Source organism: Fulmarus glacialis, unplaced genomic scaffold, assembly GCF_000690835.1.
Source record: "Fulmarus glacialis isolate BGI_N327 unplaced genomic scaffold, ASM69083v1 scaffold17392, whole genome shotgun sequence".
In the NCBI taxonomy this organism is placed as follows: domain Eukaryota; kingdom Metazoa; phylum Chordata; class Aves; order Procellariiformes; family Procellariidae; genus Fulmarus; species Fulmarus glacialis.
In genome coordinates this window covers 36,767-63,178 of record NW_009198876.1, presented here as the reverse complement: position 1 = coordinate 63,178, position 26,412 = coordinate 36,767, and the positions used below count along the sequence as shown (strand labels likewise).

Below are 26,412 nucleotides of genomic sequence, written 5' to 3'. Positions count from 1 at the left end.
TTAAATGAAACTTCATACTACTTTTTATGTAAATATGTGTATCTAACTTCAGAGAGGCTCTTGAAAAGAAAAGAAAGACAATGAAGTGGATCTCGAAAAAGAATTTTATTACCTGTCAGTTGCCTATTTCCAAGCATCCCCAGTGTTGCCCAGCTGTTTTGCTAGCACTCAGAGGCCAAGTCAGTGGGACGAATGTTAATATAAAGTGACTCACTGAGGACAGCAACATATCTGTGGAGAATTTTTAAGAAAGTCCAGCTTTGTCTGGCTTTCAGAGTAAACCTTACAAAGAAGAAGGCAGGAACAGGCATAAACTCTTTCCTTATTTTAAAATATGTTGGTTTTTTTTTTTTTTCCTTCTCAGAAACATTTCTTCTAAATAATGTACATTTTGCTTTTTGGGTGGCAACCTGATCAGTAGATTAACCTCTAGTCAATTCTCCCAGAAGGAAAAAAAGTGCAAATTGAGCACATATCTGGCCCCTAGACATATTCAGAGTTAAAACTTTGGGGAAGACAGCAGACTTACAGTACCTGTGAAAGCGATTCGCATGATTTCACCTCCGGGCAAGAAGTCATGTCCTGGCATGTGAAGATATCAACAGATGTCTAAGTATATAACCTTGTTAAGTAAGAGAGCCATCATAACTTCCTTCCCCTGAGATGCAATTTGGTTTTCTATATATGCATAATACAGAAAAGCTGAGCATGTAGCTTTTGGGAGCTCTTGGCAGCTTTGTTACTCAAGAAGTACTGCATAGGTTAGAAACTAAGACAACATGGACGTTCAATAAGTGAATAAAATTGCTTCAGTTTTCAAAGTATCATGATATAAACCCAAACCCAGTGTCAGAGAAATCCAATATCAGTTTTGCTGAAGGAATGAACATAGTGTGATTATCAATGGAGCCTGTCTCTGAATACTTTCTATATATGCAGTACTGTACTGTATATACAGTATATATGTATATACTGTATGTATATATTTGTTAGTACAATCATGTTATTATTCATCACAGCATTGAAGAATTGATCTTTATGTCTTAGGTAGGAACTAAATGTTCAACAGAACTTTAGTTACACTTATATAAGTAGCTTCTGTAGCTCTGGTTTTACTGAGTGAAGGTATAGATGATTAAAAAGAAAAATATGCTGATATATTTGTTTTTATATCAGTAAAATCTTAAAGTGCATTTGTACATAAATGATTTTTGGTTTTCATTTTTATATGCTTTCATATCTTTGAACAGAGGGATGGGGGTCTAGGTGATCTTCAGAGGTCCCTTCCAACCTCAACTATTCTACTATTCTATCATGTTTAAAAAAATTGCACTAAAAATGCTGCCAGCTCAATAAAATTGAGACAGATACTTGTATCCATGTAGAATGCCTAGTTGCTACACAAGTTGCACTGATTATAGAGAGTTTGCTCAAAGACTACATCATATTTAATTTCACACATTTCAGCATATAGCCTGAGGTTATAATGACTCTGCAAGTGATATAGGAACTTTACCATATAAGCCCGTCTGACATGCTCATTACATCTCAAGGTAGTCTGTGCCTTCAGAACCAGTGTCCTTATAGAAAAAATTGTGGTAAGTATTATAATTTCCTTCATAAATTAGTCTTACTTTACACAGAATAATAAAAGGATAGGTTACTGTAAGAATGCTTCTAAATTTAAGGCCACTATCTGGTCATTGCTATATCAATGCAAAATAAAAGCAGTTATGGAAAAAAAATATCCACCCTCTAAATTCATATCATTTTAAGGTTAAGATACATCAGGATTAATTTTATTTTCCTTTTTTTTTTTCTAATGTAGAGATAAAGTTATACTGTTAATATTGTAAAAGTTACATTATTGTGTTTCCTAAGGCACAGTGAAACATACTGGAAAAAGTTATCATCTAGCATCCCTGTGTAATTAAAATAGAAATATGGTTAGATTCCAAGGCAATACTCTCTGACAGCCAGGAGCTTTTCCTGGCTAAAACTCTGAGACAGTGTTTTATACCCTCCTCACACCACAGTCTAAAAACATCAATAAGCTGCTTTGCTAGCCTGGATTTTTTTTTCAACATGTAACCCTCTTTATAATTTGATGCAGAATGCAATAATCCCAGGAAGTGAAATGAATGAGAATGGAAAGTGCTCAAAATGACTCAAAAGCTATAATTAGAAGTAGAATTTTGTCACTTATTTAAACATTTTAATTCTAGTTACAGTGAAAATTGTTTTTATCTGTCAAGAAAGTGCTAAAGTCCAATTGTGAAAATCCTAATTAGAGATATGCGTTGAATAGTCTTGTTGTAAATAATATATAACTAATGATCATAATTCCTGTCTCTTAACCCATTCACAAAAGTAAGAGTGACCAGAGGGGTAGGAATTTTGGGATGGGTCACATATGTGTAATATATTCCCAGAAAAAACGAGATGGGTTATTTTCCTCTCCTCCCCTTTGGCCTCTTCCATATCTTGTGAGATTCATCCTTATAGCCAATCGTCTATTTATTTTAGGTGTAAAATGGAAAAGACTTGTAAAAAAGATTTAATGAAAAAAATATTAATGGAAAAGATGATATAATTGCATCAATAAGTTATGGTGGGATGAATCTTCTAACTGGAAAATGGCTGCAAATCAGAAGAATAAACTATTAGAGACACAAAACCAGACAGCATCAGTGGCTGTGTGTTGTTATTTTCAAAAATATTAGAATGACTGAAGGCTACAGAACTGAGACAGGAGCATACCAGCAAAAAAAAATTCTTCAGGTAAAGATACTAGGAAAGAAAATGAAAAGGCCACCAAGCCAGCAAAAGAAAAGGCGTATCAGTCTCTCCTTTTTGAATTACATGTTTCCTTATTGCATTATTTCTCAGTGGTGTACCATATTGAAGGATATATTAGAAACATGATAGTGAGATGATTATCTTGAGGGGTACTGGGTGAACTGATGGCTCAGAGGCACCACGCAACATGCTCACCAATGACTGTGAGTAAACAAGCTTTATGAATTAGCAGACGACAAAAAGGAGTGAAACCCAGCTTGCACTACAGCTCCAGGTCAGCCCCACTCCCATGCTGAGTGAAGCAGGGAATTGCCAGGGTGAGGGAACGGAGGAAGGACTGACTGTAACACTGCACAGGGAGGAGGGTATTGCAGCAGAATCAGATGCCTGAAACTAGCATCCCCCTTAAATAGCCAAAGGTCCATCCAAACGTGCTTAGTGTCATGAATGCAGGTAGGAGACCTGTGAAATATCTTGCAGAGAGCTAGATGACAAAGCTCATTCCCAAACTGCTCATTCATTTAAAATTAGAAAGGAAGTGTAAAACGTGAAGGAACTGCTCTGTTTTTTTGTCAATGGTCATGCCCTTCTATAGCTGCACAATCCTGTTACTTGCTCCATAGAAATACAGAAGTTCAGCTATGTAAATGAAGTTGTATGAGTGCTGCCTTGTTCAGCAATAGGGTAATTTATTTTGGGACAATGGAGAAAGAGGGAAGAAGGAAAAAAAGATTCCAGGTGGTCCCAGAAGCATGAACGAAAAATCTGAGTAGCTTGTGAAATGTGAAAGAGCACTGAGCAGTATTTCACAGCAGCACTGATTGCAGAGTAGTTCATGCACGGAGGCAGGCGAGAGACCTACTCCAGTGAACACATCAGGAGTCATGTCTCAACGTTAGTTATATGTTCACAGTTTTTAAATTATTTCAGTTTTTGATAGTATGAGGAGCACCTTCATTCCTATACTATAATCACTGAGAAGATGAGAAGTTTGGCAACTCCATCTCTTATCAAAAGAGGTATAAAAGAGAAATGGAAATATGGTGGCTGACAGGCAGAAAGCAGTGGATGCACAGCCATCAGTCACTTAGAATTTCTAATAGAACAATGGGAATTTGTTCTGTGTGGCTGCCAAGCACACAGGGACTAAAGAGAATGATAATAAACAGGAATCTAAGGGGTTTTGGTTTTGTTTTTTTTTTTCCTCAGCATAATCATGCAGAAAAAGTATTAGACTTCTCTTGCTTTAGGTGATTTATTCACTTCTCTATTCCACCTGTTGTAATAAGGCTTGTATAGAAACACAGAAATTGCCATTGACTGGTCTCCTGTTTTGCAGAATTTATACCTACTGTGCCACAGACAATAAACACCAGTGAGTTACACCTGCAGTAATAGTACATGATCTTCTGCCAGATGAGCTGTTGACAAAGGGTGGGTGCTTGACTGCATGTAAGTTTGTTTAAAAATGACAAGTTTTCCTCAAAGTTATCCAACCCCACTCTAAATGTCAAAGTAGGGCTTTTTTAACTTTTCTAAGGTTTCTAAGCCACTTCTTTCTACACAGCTGCTGGGTAACATGGCAAAACCCTCTTCTTTATTAAAAAGGTGATTGGGATTATTTGAGAAATCTTCTACAGAAATTAGTTACTATGAAACATATTTTGCAACCTGTGATTGTCCTGCAGTGTACAGGCTGAGCTATGATCTAAGCTGGGGTGGAGGAATTATGACTAAATGTAGCAGTATAGTAAGAGTTGGTTTGGAAATTAATTTTTTCAATGCATAGGTTTTATTATAAACACATAGGTAATACTCAAGAAATAGGATTTTTTTGGCTCTGAAAGTTAAACACATCAATAAGCAATTATGTGACTGAAGTTTCTATCAGATTTTTCTCATCTTACAACACTTGCCAAAATTAAAAGCAATTATTTAAAAAAAAAAGCTTTTTTTTTCTTAATATCAATAGAATTGCAAATAGAGTAACTGATTTTTTCTTTAAAGCAAAATACTATTTATTATGCAGACAATAGAAGCATTAAAAAAAAATCAGAAATGTCATGCTATTTCCATTGCTGATTTATAATAGATAATCAAATACGTAACATAGAATCCCTTCTGAGTTATTACTATATTGGAAAGCAGCATTCATAAATTCAACAGACCTATATTAGAATATCTAGAAGAAGCATGACTAAAGAGGCAAGAATGAATGTATGTCAAATACGTAATCTACTACCTGAAAAAAAGACAGTGGCTAGGCAGACTTTCAGCTGTATTTTGTGCTTGCATTCAAAGCATTTTTTGCTATCCTTTTTTCTGCCTACAGGAGCTATACCACCAATTGGCACAAAGACAGATAAAAGTCTAGAAATAAACCAACTACAAAGAAATAAGATGGAATTAGATATATGCTCTTAAAATAATTCTTTAATGCTTAGCTGGAATGACCCAGAAAACTCAGCATATTTTAGATTAGAATTTGCAGACATTTTTCTTCCCTATCTGTGCCCTCTGTTGTATGCTCCAGAGCTTAGAGCTGTTTTCACCTTTAAAAACAATTGGTTTGGCCAGTTGACAGGTTTCCCAGTAGAAAATGAGGAGCATCTCCTGTAATTTGTTTGGTATTGCTAATAGCAACCTGAGCTTTATTATATTAAAAACCCCCACAACTCAATCATTAAAATTTAATAAATTCTAAACACCAGCCTCTCCAAAGGACAAGAATTAAGCCCTGTTTTGTCAGACAATGCCTTTCTGGGGAGAAAAAAATGCTTTGTTTTTATTGCTTCTTGGTTGCCTTTTAAAATTTATTTGTCTATTTATTTATTTAATTATCAAGAAGCCTGGCTAAGCTGCAGTAAGGCTCAATGTTCCCAACTGGAGGAAGAATCTACTACTTTTCTCGTGCAATCTTTGTCATTATGTTTCCTTTACACTGCGGATGCACTGAAGGAAGCAGTCCGTCCCCCTGCTTCAGAGACTGAGTATTTTCATTTTAAAGAGAGTAGCTTCTCTTCCTTTTGCGGGGAGGGGGAAGGGAAGCTCTTGTAAGAGGCAGAACACTACTTTTAAGGCTACAAAACAAAAGTAGCTTCTTATTAATTACGACTCCTGTCTGCAAAGACAGATTTTTGAATTTTCAGGAATGTCATCTTTTCTTTTTGAAGATGACACATATTGATAGCGTTTCAGTGTGTCAAAGATTGTGCCTGCATTGGTCTTATCTTCCTTTGGGACTTCATTACAGCTTGAGGGATGGCATAGGTGTCAAGGAGGCCTCTTGTTCTTTGTATCAGTCTGGCTATAACCAGCCTTTGGGGTTTTTTTTGATGGATAATGATGTCTACACTGTAGATACTTCTGCATAGACACAAGAAATAATCAGAAACAATAAACTGTTACCAAGCCCACAAAGATATTGCGCAAATGTTTACCTATTCTGAGTTTCTCATAGGATTATTCGGAGTTATGAACATCTGCTACTGCTTTCAATATATAAAATAGCACATGTTTTCCAGGGCTGGTGGTGGATAGCAAAATTGTTTCCAGTTTCTTTCGTACAATTGTATTAGATGTTGTAAGAACCTTCTTATGAGTACTTATCTTTATCAAATCGGATATCTGACTCTCACTGCCTGCTATATATGCAATCTGTAATATATATAATGCAAAATTATATGGGTGGGGCGAGGGGGGTGTCAAAGTCTGTGTCACTTAGCAAACTATTTCATGACTATGACATCATAGTCACAGACCTAGAAAAATTGGTTGAAACACCTGAATGGCTTAATTGTTTTCATGTCGCAACTCCAGCTACCAAACAGATTAGCCTTTCCTAACTGTCCTGAAATCATTTTCAAAAACAGTTACGAGTTTCTCGAGCAAAATTCAGCAAAGAAATTAAAGGACAGAATACATATAATCAACTTTTTTGTAATTTGCATCTTGCTGTGATAAGAATATATAAAAAGATGGCATAACAGCACTGCCAGTGTGATTGCACACAGATTAATGGCTGTAATCATAAATCACTTAATGATTGCTGGTTTTAGAGCTATCATGAGGAACCACTGAAACTTTATCTCCCTGTTTTTGTGTCTTTCTCTATCTGTTACTCATTAGAGGCTGAAATAGTTACACGATTGCCAGCTCCTGTAGTTAAAATCTCCTGAGCTTTTCTTCCAAGATTGCTTAAACAATACTTTCAATCTTTCTATAACCAGACAGCTACAGTTTCTGCTTGTTACTGGGAAATCTGGTTACAGCTGCTCCTTGTTTTACTGAAAATTGACATGGCTATGGAAGTCCTGGAGCTTTTCCACCATTACACCTTGCTTGGATTTTAATGCAGATGGAGCAGATCATTATATACACTCTTAGACTTGCAAATGAACCAAGAAAACAAATAAAAAATATTTTCCTAGAGATTTCTGTGTGGGTAGGGTAGCTACATGATCTAGTGCTAAGCATCCAACTTTGACACTCCAGGATCAGGAAACTCCCGATGACTTCTGGCCCTTTTTGGTCCACTTTTAATTCAGTTCAAATCTCTTATTCAATTTTGTGTGCAATGAACAGTTCAAACAGCACAAGGAAGGAGATAATGGATCATCAGGACTACACCTTTCTGCAGCCTCATCTTTTTAATGCTGGCTTAAAGTGTTAGGAAATCTACAACCTAAGGCACTTTTGGTGGACTGTGGCTGAAAATGCAATCATGTTTTAGGTCAGGACTGAAAGGCACTTGGCAAGTCATAGTGGGGAAATTCATGCTATTTCAATCTGCAGTTCACCTGATCCTAAATACTGTTACTGATCCATTTTCAAAAGCATTAAATTCACATTCAGTTGCAAATTTGCAGTCATTTAAAACATCCAAGGAAAAAAAGAGTGAGAAACTGACTTATTCAAATGAATCAATCTACCATTTAACTATGGAAAAGCTCTCCAAACCCAAAACTTCCATAAAGCTGCAGAAGTCATAGACACATGCAAAAGTAAAATCTCCCTTAGGGAGAGAGAGTGCAAGATACAGTCTCACAGCTGCCAAACTCTCCCATAGCACCATTCCCAAGAAATAATGCTATATTAAAAAAAAAAAGGTCATATTTTCATACCCACAAATTGTACTTCCGAAAACCTTCTTCTTACTATTCTGTGAGAGTAAACCCTCAGATAACTAATTTCTGTGTGCATGTTCATGAAGACATGGTATTTTCTAGGTGAAGCAGAGCAAGCGAGTGGTTGACCAGGCACACTTGCTACTGCCATCGGTATCTTCCCTCATTTGGTGAGCCCTGTTTTTGTGGTGGTACAATTTTTGGCCACCTTATTCCTACTCTTTATCCTTATTGATAAGTAAAATGGTTGGATCAGAAATGAGATGCACATGACCGAGGTTAGTTCTGCTGCAAGAGAAATATTAGTGGGAGGGCATAGTTAACCTGAGGATGTAGGAGAAAGTGACACAATGATAAGCTGTCTTGGGTTCTCTATATGTGCTTGTGACACTGGATGGTATTCGGTGTCAGGGTCTTTTTCCCCCCCGCCCCTTTAGTTTTAAGATAATGGTTTATACCATGAAAATACAGTGTATATTCACAAATTGTGCAAATATTTTCCTTTTTAAAGCAGAAAAGGTCCTTTGATATGTCCTGCACTGCTTTAAATCCCATCTTCCACAGTGAGTGAGGAGGTTCTTTTCCTGTCTGCGCAGTCACCTTCAAGACTGGTGTAGGCTTGCTCTCAGCGGAGAGTCTGTACAACACCCAGCCGACTCTAACTGGGAAGAGTTGTCCCTGATTTTATAAAAGCTGAATGTGCATGCAACTGATATGGTGATCCCCAGATTTGTCAGCATACAGAAAATCATGAAGGAATACATTGTGGGGGTTCATCAAGGTCCATGACAAAACTGGAGAGGAGAATGCAATCAGTTTCAAACCCTATCTTTACATGGAGTTATACTCCTTTACAGATTAAGCATTCCTCCCCAAGGAAAATGTATTGGTTATACAAACTAATCTTCAAGCTGTCAGAACAGATGTGTACTCTCTCAGCTGCTGTCTTGAGCAGCAGGAAGGTTGGGGACATTTCCAGAGACAAACAAATGAGATGCCCTGATTATTTTCCTCTCTACAAGTTTGCGTTTATATGTTGTCCTGGTTTCGGCTGGGATAGAGTTAATTTTCTTCCCAGTAGCTGGTCTAGTGCTATGTTTTGGATTTAGTATGAGAAGAATGTTGATAACACACTGATGTTTTAGTTGTTGCTAAGTAGTGCTTACACTAGTCAAGGACTTTTCAGCTTCCCATGCTCTGCCGGGTGCACAAGAAGCTGGGAGGGAGCATAGTCAGGAGAGCTGACCCAACTGACCAATGGGGTATTCCATACCATATGATGTCATGCTCAACATATAAAGCTGGGGGAAGAAGAAGAAAGGGGGACATTCAGAGTGATGGCGTTTGTCTTCCCAAATAACGGTTACGCGTGACGGAGCCCTGCTTTCCTGGAGATGGCTGAACGCCTCCCTGCCGATACAAAGTAGTGAATAAATTCCTTGTTTTGCTTTGCTTGCGAGCGCGGCTTTTGCTTTCCCTATTAAACTGTCTTTATCTCAACCCACGAGTTTTCTCACTTTTACTCTTCTGCTTCTCTCCCCCATCCCACTGGGGGGGAGTGAGCGAGCGGCTGTGTGGGGCTTAGTTGCTGGCTGGGGTTAAACCACGACATACGTTTACACCTTTCTACTGCAATTGTTTGAAGACCGTTGCTGTGGAAACACTTGTGCCAAAGGACATCTAGTAGTATAGATAACCTTTTTTGCCCTTTACACTTCCTTGGCATTACATTCGTCCCCTGTCTTGATAGTACCCTTGTCCCCAGTCATGTGCTTTCAATGTTTTACTTCTCTCTGTGTGTAAGGAGAAGCACAATACAAAGACAAATACCTGAACTGTTAAATACCAAACTGTATGTTCGTACGCTCACATGGTTAAGTCAGAAAAAGAGAGCTGTCATAAAATCTTTTCACTATTAAAATCTGAATATAAATATTTGCTACATAATATCAGTGAAAGTACTTTGGTAAGTCTATAGTGAAGTCTTTCAGCGGTGCTTTACATGGAATTTGTTGTTATTATTTCACATTAAATTGCTCATCTAAATGGAAAAACACAGTTTAGTTGTTTCTCATTTTGAATGTGTGTGACGACATTCTTAACCAAGAAGTCATAATCAGTGATCTATGAAATGAATGTTCGTTAGGCTGGCACATGAGCTTCTAGAAAAGGTATAGTTAAATACCTTTATTTGGACACATGCTTTACATAAATATGAATTATTTTTAAACATAAGTAAAAAATGACCAAATATTAAAGAATGTTCTCTCATAGATGATGTTTTCTATGGACAAATGAGAAGCAGAGAACATGTTCGCTGTTTATGATCTGATCAATTGATAAACAATTAATGTAGGTAATGATTGAATTATCAAACAAATGAAATGAGTGGTCCTTTTAATGTAATCTGTGTGTTATTTCTTTACTGTGACAAAATTATGAGAACTGGCTGAAGTATGAGAAACATCTTAAAGGTAACAATAGCTGCAGAGACCTTTAAAGATACTTACATCACTTTCATGGCCTTCTCTTAGATTGTATGTGAGATCATGCTGAATGTCTTCAACAAACTTGTGAGCATACTCTGGGTAAAGATCGAGCACTTCAAAGAGACCTTTGAGGATAATGCATTGGAGGTCACAGTACGTTAGAGCTTTAACATCTGCGTTTGTTTTAATAACTTGATCCCTAATGGATAGGTTTGCTCCAATTAAATCTCCTTTACCTAAAAGAAAATATGAAATTAATAATCTTCAAAGCATGAATTCTTGACTACTTTTTTGAATCATGAATCTGTTTAACATAATTGCTAAATCTTAAATCCCATTGTTACTACCGCATTGTTTATTTAATGCCATTCTAAAGGATCTTTGTCTAAAAGCTGTCTTTTTTTTCGCAGGTGCAGTCTTATATGCAATTAATTGGAGGTACAAAGACTAATTTCCAGACATGTAACTACTTGATTTAAGGGAACAATCAAGTAAATATATATAAAGTTAGGATTTATACTGGTAATTAATAGCAGGTGCAATTTTGTATTTCAAAAAGTGAACATTAAGTTTCTAGCTTGTTTTTTTTTTGCTAGAACAGACAGGTGTTAAGATAACATTTTAACAATGACACGATTAAGTATAGATTGTCAGTGTCCCTTTTACTTAGAATTTGGATTGCAAAACATTCGCAATCTGTGATAGCTATGGCTGCATAGCTACACTTCATGATGTATCTTAGTTGTATAGGCTATTAATAGATGTGTAACTCAATGGCACTTCTGCCAAGAAAAAAGAATGAATTCTTAAGCCATTATATTCTCATTTATGGGCAAGACTGCCTTAGAATAATGGATGTATTAAAAACCATACTGACCATATATTGAAGAGCACAAATATTTTATCATGAAAAGCTTCCATAAACATCTGATCTGAGGTATAAAGTCCAAAGAGCAATCATTGAACCAGAGGTCTTCCTCAAAAGTTAGTGCAGATTGTCTTTGTTAAAGACTTGGACAGTGTGATGGAGTGCATTCCTGGCAAGTTTATGGGCAATACCAAATTGGGGGGCGGGGTGGTTGATATGCTGAAGGGCAAAGCTGCTATTCAGGGGAACCTCAATGAATGAGAAAAGAGCTGAGAGGAACCTCATGAAGTTCAACAAAAACAAATGCCAAGTCCTGCACCCGGGATGGAAAACCTCCCTACAGCAGTATGGGCTGGGGACCGACCTGCTGGAAAGCAGCTCTGCAGGAAAGGACCCGGGGATCCTTGAGGACAACAAGTTGAACATGAACCAACAATGTGCCCTTGCAGCAAAGAAGGCCAAGAACATCTTGGGCACCATTAGCAAGAGTGCAGACAGCAGGTCCTGGGAAGTAATTCTTCCCCTCTATATGTCACTTCTCAGACCACATCTGGAGTATGTGTCCAGTTTTGGGCTTCCCAGTACAAGACAGAATATTGACATACTAGAGTGAGTTCAGAAGAGGCCGCCAAGATGATCAGGGACTGGAGAACATAATGTACAAGGAGAAGCTGAAAAAAATGGGTATTGTTCTGCCTTAAGAAGAAAAGGCATTATCGCTGTCTTCAACAGCCTAATGGAAAAGTGTAGAGAAGACAGAGCTAAACTCGTCTTCAGGGTGCACAGTGCGACAAGATGTACTGGGCACAAGTTGTAACAAAAGAATTTGTGATTAGAAATCAGGAAATGAAAGTCACCATGAAGCTGGTCAAACAATGGGGCAGGCTGCCCAGAGGGGCTGTGGAATCACCATTCTTGGAGATGTTCAAAACTTGCCTGGACATCACCCTGAGCAAGCTGAGCTAATCTGGCCCTGCTTTTAGCAGGTTTAGGTTGGGTGGCTTCCAGAGGTCCCTTCCAATCTTACATTATTCTGTGATTAATAAGCGAAGACTGTAAAATCTGAAAATCCACCCAGCATGTGATTCCAACTGGATATTATGCAGGAAATAGTGTACTTGAAGAGTAAGTTAAACTAAGCAGCCAACCATCCCTGGAAGCTGCTTAAATAAGATAATTTTATACTTTAAAATACTACTGGTAATTTTTGCTCTTTACATGGAGCTTGTACAATTTTCTCAAAAGTGCTTATCATAAACCCAGCATAGGGAGGGATTTTCTTTTATGCTAGGAATATACGTACATTAATGCTACTTTGGGGTCTTTTAAAAATTGCAATTAGTATAAATGAGAACTAGTACTAGCTTAGGTCAATCTGGGAAAGGTAAATCTGATAGATGACTATAAAATTTGTCATTGCTTATCACATGATGTAATGCTTACATAATCAAATACAGTGTAAAGCTAAGCAATAATTCACTTTTACTTTTTACTGTAAATATCAACAATTATTTAGATCTCTTTGATCATATTAAGCAGAGGGCTGGCAATGTTAATATATTGCTGGCTGTGTAAATATGGACAAGGGAAAATATATTTCAAATATACTAAAACTGATCTTTAAATACGTTAATGAGAAACTTTTTAGGCATACAAACAGTATCAGTATCAATAATGCATCAATAAGTTGGAAAAAATGTTAGAGTTGTATTTACAGTGTTTGATGAAATAATGTCAGCCTGAAAGACACTACAATTGATCTGGTAACGCTAATGCATGTTTCTTTTCAAATGAAAATCATGTAGCAAAGGGTGTAGGTAGTAAGCTGAAGTTTCGTGTAGAATTACTGCAGCAGTGAAATGACTGTGCCTTGAATATCAACATTTGTTATATAAACAGAATCATGTAAGTTATTCTTATTATCTCTTTCTTTCTTTTTCATTGGAGAACAAACTTATTTATAAATGTTTATGCAGACACATCTGTTTGTTAATATATCTGGGACATGCAGCCAAAGTTATAACTTTCTTCTCTTTATGGATATCTTCTAAATCACTTATAGCTAGTATTTTTTAACAAATCTAAGATGTATGCTCAAACAGTACACAACTGTTATATTAACAAATATTTTCCTATAAAAAATATCCTAACCGTCATTATTAGATATCAGTCTAATATAGTCTGAAGAGGAACCAAACAGTATTTAATCAGAGCATTTCATTGTATTGTTGCTGTATTGCTTGTTAGTGAGAACGGTTCAGTAAACAAAAACTAATCCACTAGAATTAGAATCATGACAGAATTATACAATAGTGGTCTGGGAACTGTAAGTAACCCAGCATCGGCAGGGTAAAAACTGCTCTCTTGGATTGACATCACATCAGTAATACAGTTTCTCATAGGGACCTACACGTTTGATGCATTCACCTTCTGCTGGTGTTAATTAGGTTTAAATGATGAAGCTCCCATTCACTGTAATGAAATATTATTTCATTGTATTATGTTTATGTTTTTGCATTACGATTTCATTAACTTCTCTCAGAAATCCACTAATCTCTTTCTTACTGTTTTCATTGTCACCATTAAACAGTGATGCTTTCATTAACATTTTCAGAAGTGCCTGAAAATTGAATTATTAATGAAATCATAGTTCCAATGGGGGCAGCTCTTGAACTTTTGCTATATTTAAGCTTATGTTTTTTCTAAGCCATATTTCCAATAAAATGGAGGCATTCTAAAACTTTCTAATTACGAATGAGTGATGGAGTGATGTGGACTGTCAATCTAATGGAATTAAAGAGTTATGAAACAAATAGGACATGTATCACATTTGTATTCTAAAAAAAGACCGATCAAATGCATGCTAGTAAAATAAAGGAAATTCAATTACAGAGGACCAGAAGCTTGCATTATCAACAGTCTAGTGCAATCCCACAAAGCAGGAAGGAAAGCAAAAAAGGAAATGTTCTTTTTAACTCTGCTTTATAAGAATATTAAAAGTTATTAGAAAGAAGAATACGTTTAAATCTAGAGAGGTATTAAAATAATAATAAAATAATTCTTTACATTTAGACTAAAATTTTATATTTCACTTTATCAAAACATTTTATAAACATTAACTCAGACAAGTCTAATCATCCTTTAGCTGAAGATAAAGGGAATCTCTTTAGTAGGCATTAGATTGAGGCCAATCACTGAAATTTACACACAGAGATGCTTAACCCTAGATAAGTCAAAGCAGTCATCTAGCAAACAACAACTAGGCAAAGTTTATTAGAACAGAACCTCTGGCCTTCCTCTGTTCTAATATACTCAGATGACTGCTGGCAGCATCGATTAGCTTGAAGAAGTAACTCTGGGGAGCAGAGTCAACAATGCTTTCAGCTGTCCTGCAAGAGGTGTTCATATGAATTCATCAAAGAATGAGAGTAGGCTCACATTGCTTTCTTTCATTTGGGAGCATTAGTGGGAGCACTGCCTGGCCACTAATTTTCATGTAAGATTTAGGAACTAATAACCAATGTCCTTTGAGGTGTCAATACTAACACCAAATTTAGTTGAAAGCAGCAAATTTTATCAAAACCTAGCAAGTACCTCCTTATATGCAAAGGAGAGAGAATAAGTATAAGAAAATCAGGATACAAGTGAAATATCGCACAGCTAACACTCTAGCAATTGAAAGCTCCTTAGGGTAAAAAATAAGTAAGTTTAAACTAAAAAAATTAGGGATGTTCATAGATATGAATAGCAGATTAAAATAAAATGAATTCTTTCTCATCAGACTACTAGGACACACTAAACCATCAGTTAGTAGTGAAGGTCCTTCTACATTGGAGGACCATTCTTTCTCTTTGAAGCTATGATTATGAGCATACCGAGAATTGCCAGCACCGTGCTGTCCTTCAGGACTTCCATGGAACCTGAGCACACAAAGTAGATCGCTTGCAGGGCATCTCCCTGCCGGAGGAGGTATTCCCCAGGAGCACAGAAGGAGGTTTTGATATGCAGAGACAGAGACCTGAGGCAACCACGGCTGGCACACTCAAAAAGGGAGAGCTGCAAAATCTCCTTGTTCAAGTGCATGGTGATGTCTGAACGCAGCTCATCCGGGAAGTCTTTTAAAAGCTGTCCGAAAAAGAGAAAAAGGGGGGAAAAAGAAAAAAAAGTGTAAAATAATTTGTTTCCTCTTTTGCAGAAGTGATTTGATTTAGTAGTGCTGCATATGTCATACTGATGCAAAGATTTCCCTTTGATTTTTCTTATCCCCTTCATAAGACATGTGTCCTATGTCTTAATAAATCGTTTAGCTGATAAACACTGATAAATTCCAGGAAAAACATGAATAAAAATATGCCTTTATAGAAAAACAAGAAAAAAAGTCAACAACGCTGAGTGTAGGAATTCCCTGAATGCACAATTTAACCTTGTCCAAGTTCTTCTCAGCTGTTAGAACACAGCAGGCCGTTCAGGTATATACCACTGTATACAGTGGCATATATGCTGAAAACAGAGCAAAAATGAACTTTAGATTTTCTTTAAAATGATTGTATAAAATTCATCAATAGGCTATATTGCTTCTTCTATGGTAAAACCACTGCAAGAGGGATAACTCAAAAAACCTCTATGTAGTAAACCTCTAAGGGGTTTTTTTGTGTGTTTTTTTGTTCTTTTTTTTTTTTTTAACACGCAATTGAACACTGAAGGAGAGTTGGGAAAGGAATAGAGACAACGTGCATGTTCAGTGGAAGAACATATGGAAACTAAAAGACCATAAGGTCTTCCTATTTTTCCTTGGTCTTAATTTTAGGCAAATTCCCAAGTGTAGCCTGGGCAACACTTAATGATATCTGTATATGTTTTACAGAAGATCTGCTGCAGGATGGCAAAATTGAGAGAAACATCTTCTGCTCAGAGACAGTCTTCTGAGAATGGCATATAACCGCTCAAATCATCAAAAATTTCAGGTGGAGCTTTTAAAAAAAAGTTTAAGTGGCTTCAAGTGTCTGTCCCATTGATGCAAAGTATACTGCCCGCCTACGGGCAGAGCTCTGGACCACGCAAGCTGCAAGCCCACAAGCATAGTTTTCTGTGTAGTTTGAGGGGATCTGGCATCTGAGCAATGCAATCAGCCAACACTTGACCAAGTGGGCTTAGACAAGGCAGTTTGTGGATGGGAGGCAAATCATGAAATATTGATGGTCTCTCCAGAGGCTGCTGTTGTAATACAGCAGTCACTCACTTTCAGTCTGACTAAAGATATGGAAGCTGAAGGTGATCCTTAACCAAATCTAGGAAAGCTTTGACATCTAAGTGGTTTTTGTACCTTTGTAAATTTTACTAGGCTCCTTCTGTTGCTAGGATGCTGTTGAAAATCCCATTCTTTGTGCTGTGCACACCACAAAAAGAGTTTATCAGAAAAAGAATGTTCTCAAACCCAAATCTTTCTGCTTATTTCCACATTATCTTTAGAGGCTACTGAGTTTTGTAATGACATATATAACAAGAACTCTGAAGGGAATGGTTCATTCAAATAATACTCCAGCAGAGAGAGGCCATTATTCCTCCTGGAGTATAGCAATACATAACCTGGATAAGTCATTTAAAACAAACAAGCAAAGACATGACCAGAAATCTGTCTTTTGATTTCACTCTCATGTTGCATTCTGCAGTATTTAAAAGTACAGGGAAATGAATAATATAAAAATTCAGGCCAAACCACTTGTTTACAGTATTGCAAAGAATAAAAGAAAATGAAGTAGGGAGGAAAGGGCAGTAAAGAAATCCCTCCTTTAAAAAACACCTAAAAAACCCAGTAGATCTTTTGTTTGGTGAAAGGCAAAACTGCTCACTGAGGTGTTTCTGCTGGCATCATCCAAAAGGTTTCTGATGAATGCCTCTTCAGCATTTCAGAATTATGGAGGACTTTGAATTTTTAATATATGATATGATGTTCTAAACCAGATTTTTTCAATAAAATACCCTTTTCCTGGGATAACCCTGCTTTATTTTTAGGCATGTTCTTTTTTATACATAACTTCACACAAAACACAGCATCTCAAATGGAAGATTACCCCCCCTCCCTGCCTCTAAGTCCATAGTCAAAACCATCAAACACACAACCTCCCTCGTTTGGTTACCTCATTGGAATCAATTCCATTATTGACAGACCATGTGGTTTGGAAATATTCAAGCATCCTTTGCTTTAGCTGCTGTGGCAGGTGATGGACCCGTATAAAGTCCTTCAGATCCTTGGTTCTGGTGTGATAAAGGGACCATCTGGAGTACATCCTCTGAATTATGGCAGTCACATTGCCAAACACCAAGGCATGCATCAGAGCTAGGGAGGACAGAAATATCGTGCGATGTGGAGTGACTTGTCGATCATTAAAATGTAACACAGAAAATAAACAGGATCTTCACAGAAAACCAGTTTCCTCCGTAATAGATATAGTAAAGCTTTTGAATACAAGACTTCATGAGTAATACACAGTAGTATTCATATGATTACTCATTTCCATTTTTTGTGTCACTAGCAGTCACAGTCATGGGACAGGGTAGAACCACATCTGATGCTATCTGGTCAGGGTACTAAGCAAAAGAATGCCCAAGCCAAATTAAGTTTATAGTCTAAGAAAAAAGGAAACAGATAAAGACATGTAGGCAGGCACGTTCAGGAAATAATGAGAAACTATTAATCAATCAGCATGAAAACTAGAATCAAACGATCAGTTAGCAACTACATAGACTGTAATAGATTTCAGAGTCCTCATATAAATAAAAACAATTGCTAATGGGGACCATGTGTAGTGGAATGAGATTGCAAACAACATTTAGAGATGTATCATATTCTGGGGAATAAGATGTTAAAAAAAAAGACAGAAAATACCCATTGTAAAGCAGAAATTCAGGTTAAAAAAAAAAGATACATTCAAACTGACAGTCTGATTTCTTATGTTGCTTGAGAAGGTCAAATATGGTGTGAAATTGTTTATCAGAAAGTTCTGACATCCTGGAGTTTGTCTGCAATTAGAGACTGGCTTGGGAATAAAAAGACCAGAAGCAAAATTGAAGAAATGCTTACAGCTACAGGTCGTCTGGGTTTGTCTGTGCAGAAATGTGCTTGCTGATTATCAGTGGGAAAAATCACTGCTAGATTGTCTGTCATGTGGTATTGAACTGAGGTATATTATGTACACATTTACAAATTGTTTGTTGAAAAAACTATTAAAGAGCTTGATTATTACTCTTAAGGGACATCTATCTATAGTGCTTGAAAGAAAGCAGACTCCTCAGACTGGCAAAGGAATTGGGTTATAAACAAGACAAACAAGATGTTGACGTTGTGTGGCAATTTACAGAAGTCCAGTGTGAGTGAGGAGAGACAAGGGGGAACAGGAGGAGGAAAGCATGCATATTGGTGGTTAATACTGCTTTTACATGGTAGAAGAAGGCAGAAAATTCTTTAGTTTGTAGTGTTGAAAATTTTTGCAGGCTGAGTAAAACACAAAGGAGCTTGTAACAATATCTATGCCTTTATTGTGAAGGGAGTGCAGAAAAACAGATAAAGCACTGCAGTGTGATGTAGTTTCAAAATACAGTATGCATTCTTGTAGACGTGATCCAATAATATGATTAAATCAATATAAGTCCATTAGTAAAAGAAGATAAATGAAAAGCAGCGCAAAAAGAAAAGGATCAGATATGAATATTAGAAAGAAAGTAAGCATAATTGGAAATTTATTTCTAAGAATACGCAGCTGGATCAACTACGTGTCGTTCCTGATGGGGCAGTGAATTGCTAAGTCACTAATGTCAGAAACTTGGGCAACAAAATGTGAGGGACTGGTGTAATGCTAGATACAGGATATTATAATAGAAATATGGCACCGAGGGCTGAAGCAATTCAGCCAGACATAGCTGAACATGCTAAAGAGATGTGTAGCCTCTTTAAGGATGTGATAATCAGTTTAAAAAGGGGGGAAGGATAAAGCATTAGGTGGTGTATGAATGCATATGTAAAAATCACATGTGATATAAGTCTCCCAACAGGCTCCAAGGTTAAGAGCTGGACAGTGTAGAGATCTCTGTGATGTTATTATAGGCACAAATATCAAGAATTTTATTATTACGGGAGAATCTGTCTTTGCCTATGTACATTGGAAGACAACTGCTACTGATGATGACAAGCTGTGACAGGCATTAGATTTCTTTATCAAATAATCACAGACCCAGCCTACTTTCTGTAAGAAATCTATTAATCCATTCTCTAAAAGCAAGTAGGACAAGTGAAAAACTTCTAGGAACCATATTTTATAAAGTGGCCTTGATTTTTATGGATATTCTAAATTACATTTTTGTTGCTTAGGGAAAAGAGGAACACCTCTGATCCCAGAAAGGACTGGAGCTACTAGAATGGGCCTCCAGTCTCATAAATACAAAACTGCACATTCTTTGCTCAAAGAACATGGAGAATACAAGACAGCACAAGGTATGGTCATCTGCAGGAGGACAGATCTGATTAATATTTTACAGATGCTGGGTATCCTAGGAATTCTGGTTAAATTTTAATAAGTAACTTTTCTTTCCAACTTTAAGAAGAAATACTGTATAGAATAAGATGTTTTATCTTCACAATATTACTTATCTTAAATTGTAGTTTCAAAATCATGCAAAACAAAAATTAATACTAATAGGCAGGTAAAAATCAAACAAGAATATTATAAGTTATTTATCTGTTAAATTAACACTTGGTATTTTTTTTTTTTCTGGCTTTAACTTTCTTTAAGGTTGCAATAAATTCACTTCATTCTTTCAATTTGCCGTGACACACATTAAAGAGGTACAGACGAACTACTGATAAACTAAATCATGCTATACATTACACCTGAAATTTCATAAACTAATGACTTGGTCTAAAAACTGTAAAAAACTTAAATCAATTTTTCTCAAGACATCACTTTCCACTAGGGAATTTTAAAATTAAATATCAGCCAAAACTATACATCAAAACGTGTTTTAAGAAATGAAAACGTATTGTGCCCTAAAGTATACAGACTAGTACTTTATTCCTAATAGAGTTTTCTGAGGCGTGCTCACCAGTCTGCGGCTGCATGATGCTAACTCCTTCTTCAAGTTTCCTTGCTCTGCTGATTTTCTTAAATAACGTCTAAAATACAATTCCTCAAGAAAATCCCTGCAAACCAGCCTGTTCAGCTTTCTTACCTGGATATATCTTGTTCACTGGACCCTCCCGGATGTAAAGTCATTCTTCTACCTGCTTGCCTATGAGTAACTTTGCTTTTCAGTTTTCAGTTCCCTCTTACTACATTCAGTCAACTAGTTCTTCACAAGTTATTCAGTGCACAAGCATATTATTAGTTCTACCACTCTATAATATAAGACATGAAAAAGAAATTGCTATAACTGGACTAAATAAAAGTATTTTTATATTCTACTCTATTAAGTTTGTGAAAACTCTGCCATGTCAAAGTGAATTAAATATTCATCATCGCCTTACACAGGATATCTCTTGATTTCTTGATAGAAATGAAAACTCCTTCCTTCATTCCAACAGATTTTATGTAGTGAAAGCTCCAAAGCACAGAGACCACATTGTATTTTAAAACTATAATTTTATGCTACCAGCAAAAGCAATTAATGAGCTACTTCTGGTTTTGTGACATTGTCAAAATCAAAATTATATTGTTCTTGGATGATTCATTATATTATTGCCACTCATTTTCAGGACTGGGAAAAATGACAATAATTCATTGAGCACTTTTTACACCACTTGATGCTGCAAATATGTAGTTTCCAGGTCATTCATCGTGTTCCCTGGCTTTCAAGTGTCAAGTTGCCAATTTATTTTTGCCCAGGAAAATTTATGCTGCAAAGCTGACAACCAGTGCCTTACTGGCTGGCCCTGGAGGAATACCTACTAGTATCTCCAGAACAATTAGGCAAGCAGAAAAAAAAATGAGGGGGGCAGTACTCTAGCAGTGATTTGCTTTTACCCTTCACACCCACTGTGACATCTCTGAGTTATATGATGTACACACTATGAAATAGCACAGCTAATTTTTTGGGGGAGAAAGATGAAGGTAAAGAGAGAGCTGCCGTACTTTCTCCGGTGGCCTTGGCTTACCAAGCTCTGCAGGTGCCACCAGCTCATTGGTTGTGCCAGGTGCCTCAGCAGAAAGAAGGTGACCATAAATGAGCACATGCTCATTTATTTATTACCCCAACAGTACGACTAGGTAATTAACATAAAGGAAAATACTGCTAAGAGCTCCAAATATGACAAAAACTTTGCATTTTGATTCTAATCTGAAGCAGTGATGTGGTAAAATTTACTTAGTGATAGCTAAGCTGCTTTTTGTTTTTGGTAGAGTCACCTACGGCTCACCAAACAGTCCTCCTGGCTCTGTCCTGTCTCTGTTGCCTTCTCTCTGGGCTGGTCCTTCAGATGCAGATACACACCAGCTCACAGCCAGATACACCAGTGGGCTGCCCACCTCCCCTCGCTACCATCCCCGGGGATGCTGTGGGGACTGAACTGGAGCTGAACGTGCACCTATTACTTGGCTGACTGGAAAAGTGCCTGGCACATAACCAAAATGCTCACCTGGCACATGGCTGGGCCACACTCACTGACAATAACGTGAGTTTACATTTTACTGGGTGACGACTGTCTTTTGTCACCATAAGCGGTCAAAAGGTAAGAAATATGTCTGCTTAAGAGAGTTTATCTAGTGTAAAACCAACCAAGTTATTTCCTTCTTTTGCCGTTTTAAATTAAACTTTCTGTTGTGCTTTTTTTTTAAAAGAAACTTAGCAAAATGTCAGCTCTTATTTTACTTGTCCCTACCCCCTCAAAACGTTTTACATGATGCTTAGCATTTGTACCTACCCCCAATCAGCATTGTGCAAATGGAGAAGATCTTTTCAGCATCGGTATTGGCTGAAACATTTCCAAACCCAACACTGGTGAGGCTGCTGAGGGTGAAATATAGGGCAGCTATATAGGCACTTCTGATTGACGGGCCTCCTAGTGTATTATTCTCATAATAAGGAGACTCAATACGTTTTCCTAGCTCATGAAGCCAACCTGAAAAACAAAGCATAAAAAGAACTATTAAGGAATAATGACACCATGAAAACTACACATTCTGTGAAACAAAATAATTCTAAAAAAAATTATTTAGAAGACACTGCATTCTTCACACAATTCCAAGAATAAAAAGAATGTTAAACTGTAGGAATTTATACAGCACGTAAAGGATTGTGTCTCTGGAGTATTTATTTTCATGCATGATTATTTATGATAAGAACTGTATTTCTGTATGGAAATCAAGTGTTTTTGAATTGCGTATTACAGGTCTAATTAGATAATTCGCAAAATCCATTAAGGCACTGAAAATAAAAAATCATCACCTAATAACGGTGCAGCAAGAATGCAACATTGATTTGATTCTTTCCATTAATTAATGCTTGGAAAGCTTTTTGAGATTCTAAGACTAAATTGTTATAATAATAATTACATATTTAGAGCTTTTTACATGTTTCTTTTTACAGTAGAAAAGATTCGAACAACTAAACATAACTTACAAACCAGAATTAATTTTCAAAAGATGCTTCAGTAAGTATTTTCTAAATTGTTCATTTAATCTTGCCTTTCATTTTGCTAAATGAGTCTATGTGTGCTAGAGAAAGTAGAATTAGCTACTGCCTCACAGATACTTAAAAAACAACAACAAACCAACAAAAAACCCCCAAAGCAACAAACCAGGAAAAAGTATTCAGTTCCTCTTTTGGAAAAGGAAAATAAACAACCTGAATGGATTACATAAACACAATGCTTCACAAAAATCAAGATAGGAAAAAAAAGATAAAAATCAATCTGTGTGCCCAGTTTTGCCTGTTAAGCAGTTTGCTTGGGAGAGTGGGAATCTCTCCTGGATATTCGGGGAGAACTGCCAAAACAAAATATTCCTGGCAGGCAGAGTTTTATTTTAGAAAAATTGATTGGGGGTCCGCCTGTCATAAGCTGAGACCTGACGGACTGAATCACCTCCTGAAGCTTATTCTCTCTCCACTTCAGTCAGCATCAATTTCTTCATTTTGGATGAATCCAAGTATGAACTAGGGGAAAGCCCCTTGTACAGAATATCTGCAAAAGTAGGGGGCAGATTTAAAGTATCTGTCCCAGCTCTTCCAATTAAGTTGGGGGAAAAGTCTGAAAGAATTTACCACCTACAGCAGACTTGTTGAGCCATGGCTGCTACCATCCTCAGCTCCATACTCCCTTGCACGCGCTCCTACAGAGAAAGCTAAGCCAGAAGAGCTGGGTAACGACAGCATAAAGTCTAGCTGTGACCCTGCCGACCCACTCTATGTAGGCCAGTGAATTTAATCAAAAGCATAAATGAAAGCATTGTCATAAGATGGCAGTACTGAGTGGGCTGGTTTACCTTGCCAACAGACAAGAAAGCATATGAAAATCTCCTTGATTTTATCTTGATAGAAAGTATTAATCACATGAGGCTATTTTATATTTGTGCCTCCCAATTATTTAAAATGGAAAAAAAGCAAAACTAAAAAAAAAAAGCCTAACTGAACCGATACTGGTCCTCTCTCTGTGCACTACTGTTTTCCTGAGATTACACTACATTTCCCGAACAATAATATGTCCCTTTGTACAGAGGATTTCATTCCTATGCTCATGTTAAGGAATGTAATCCCACACATTAAAGAATAAAGAATAAAAACCTAAGAAAATCCCTGGCAGAGAGTAGATAGAGTTAAAAAAAGTCTATCTAAACTTAATGTAAAGAAATACAATCATAAAGTTCAATGTAAGGTTTTGAAAGTATTCTGGTCGTATGAAGAACTGTAAAACTGAAACGAATTAAATAAGCTATTTTAAATAACTGTAACTGATATGTGAATATTGAAATAATGTCTCTTAGGAGAAAATCTCTTTCCTGGGAGTGTTCTAAAAGCCACTGATTCTTGGCCTCTGTATTGTCATTTTTCTGCCTTTTGTTATCTGAATGAATTTCACATTCATTGTTCCTAGTGGTCATATTGCATCTGATTGCAAGCTTCTCCACCTCAGTTTCAGCTATCAAAAAAAAAAAAAAAAAAAAAAAAAAATTGAGTTTACCTATTGTGACTTTATATGAAACATTACGGCCCTCACTTTCAGACTAATCAATTTTCAATGCTATCCAGAAAAGGTGGATGACTCCATTCTTTAATTGATAGATATATGTAAACTGGTTCCTCCTTGAACACTTTATGTTCAAGGTTATCGAACAAAACACCCAACCCTACTGAAATATCGTTGTTCCTAAAGGATGCATTACTGCTAGTAAAGGTAAGGTACAAAAATAAATGCCTACATTGTATGAAACAGTAGAAGTCCCTATAATATTTCTAATACAATTCTAGTACCAAAGTGCCAAATACAATGTTAGCATTTTACAGTTGCTAACAAGCACTTCTGGCCAGGACACCAGTATTTGAGACAAGTTCAGCACTCTGTGCCCAGTTCTGTGGCATAACTGAGGGTCAGACAAATGATCTTAATCAGTTAGATGAATGGCTTATCACTGAGCTACAACAGTAGCAGTTAGCAATTATTAGCAATTGTTAACAATTGCTAAAAAAATGCCCACTATATAAAGGAAAGCTATTAGGTAACTTTCTTTAGAGATGGACCATGAGATTTGGAACAGAAAATGTATATCTAAAAGTGAAAACCCAATAAATATATTCCTCTGATTTGTAGATAGATAAGGACATGTTTACAGCTTCTCATTTCTATTTTGGCTGTTAGACATGATCCTAATCAGGACCTTTTGAAGAAATTATATAGGATGACAATTCAGCCAAAGTATATAAAATGCTGCAAGATCTACCAGATCAACTATACTTTTCAGATTTTTGTTGATAGCACTACATTTTTTTCCATTTGGGGGTAGAGACAACATACCGTTGGCTGTAAATACTTTCATTAGCCAATGGAAATAGTTGTGAGATAGAATGACTGACTGATGCCTTTTACTTTTTTGGTTCCTGTAGGTAACAGCTCTCAGCAGATTCTCTGGCAAACTTGAGTAATTAATTTCTGCCTTCAGGGAAGAAGAGAAAAATAAACATACCTTGTAGTCAGGAGGAGCTTCCTAGAATTTAGCATTATGAATCTTGTCTGGTTCTGAATTAGCATTATCTAGATATAGCTCTGTGACTTTGAAAACATTTTTTAGCACCAGTTAGCATAATTAAGAGGAAGATTTTTCAAAGGGAAAAAGAGCACTTACGTAATCAAGTCCTGTTGGAAAAGTCAGTAGGAATTGGATATCTAGCTCCATTAGGCTACTTTGAAAATTGCTGGAAGAATCTCTTTTGAGTTTCATTTACCTGTATCTGGGAAGTGCTCAAGTACCAGCAGAAACATAAACAAGCATTTAAGCATCTGTAGATGCCATACGTTATAACCAGATGTAAAACACATTATCTCATCTACTGGACATCCAGAAACTCTCCTTCAGTTTGGTGCTTGCACTGCATTGGGCAGGTATATCACTCCCTATAATTTGCGGATTCATTCTATACTACTACTTAGATTTTCCTTGTATGCCAGACACTTAACGTAACAAAATCCTGTCTGGTACTTCATTTCAACAACTTAGAAAATAGTTGCATTTTCTAATGCATAATTACCTACAGCATTTATTCTATAAAACAGATATACATTTTTTCCAGTTAAAAAATAGACCAAAACTCTCTGGTTTATTCTGGACTACTGTGTCAGGAAGTGCAAAGAGGAATGGATGAGGAGTATCTCTTAGAGCATCCCTGAATGCCTGAAAGCAAGAACGGTTCCCCAATAGACCAGTAGTGATGATAGTAGAAGAGAAATGGTGGGACAAAGGCCCATCTTCTCCCAGCTGTGGTTCCGTATCGAATTCAGGGACTTTAAGTATTCCTAGGGGAAATGCCAAGGTAGAAAAGCCTATCTGCTCCCACATCATCACCTTTTTGTGTTTAAACAGTATTTGAACCTCATTTAGGGCCAGACCATACTTGGCTCTTTCACGCTAGTGAGGAGAGTAATCAATGTTAC

General features: G+C 36.7%; 1 protein-coding gene across 1 annotated transcript in view; it reads right to left on the bottom strand.

Moving 5' to 3' along the window:
* The window catches only part of KCNH8 (potassium voltage-gated channel, subfamily H (eag-related), member 8), a gene marked incomplete at its 5' end in the record, with an annotated part of 78,249 nt that overhangs the window by 25,982 nt on the left and 25,855 nt on the right, over nt 1-26,412 (bottom strand). The window contains 4 exons of the mRNA XM_009573066.1: nt 10,436-10,650; nt 15,158-15,407; nt 17,420-17,619; nt 22,192-22,389. Of these exons, the coding sequence (XP_009571361.1) occupies nt 10,436-10,650; nt 15,158-15,407; nt 17,420-17,619; nt 22,192-22,389 (863 nt within the window). The remainder of the gene's footprint in view (nt 1-10,435; nt 10,651-15,157; nt 15,408-17,419; nt 17,620-22,191; nt 22,390-26,412) is intronic.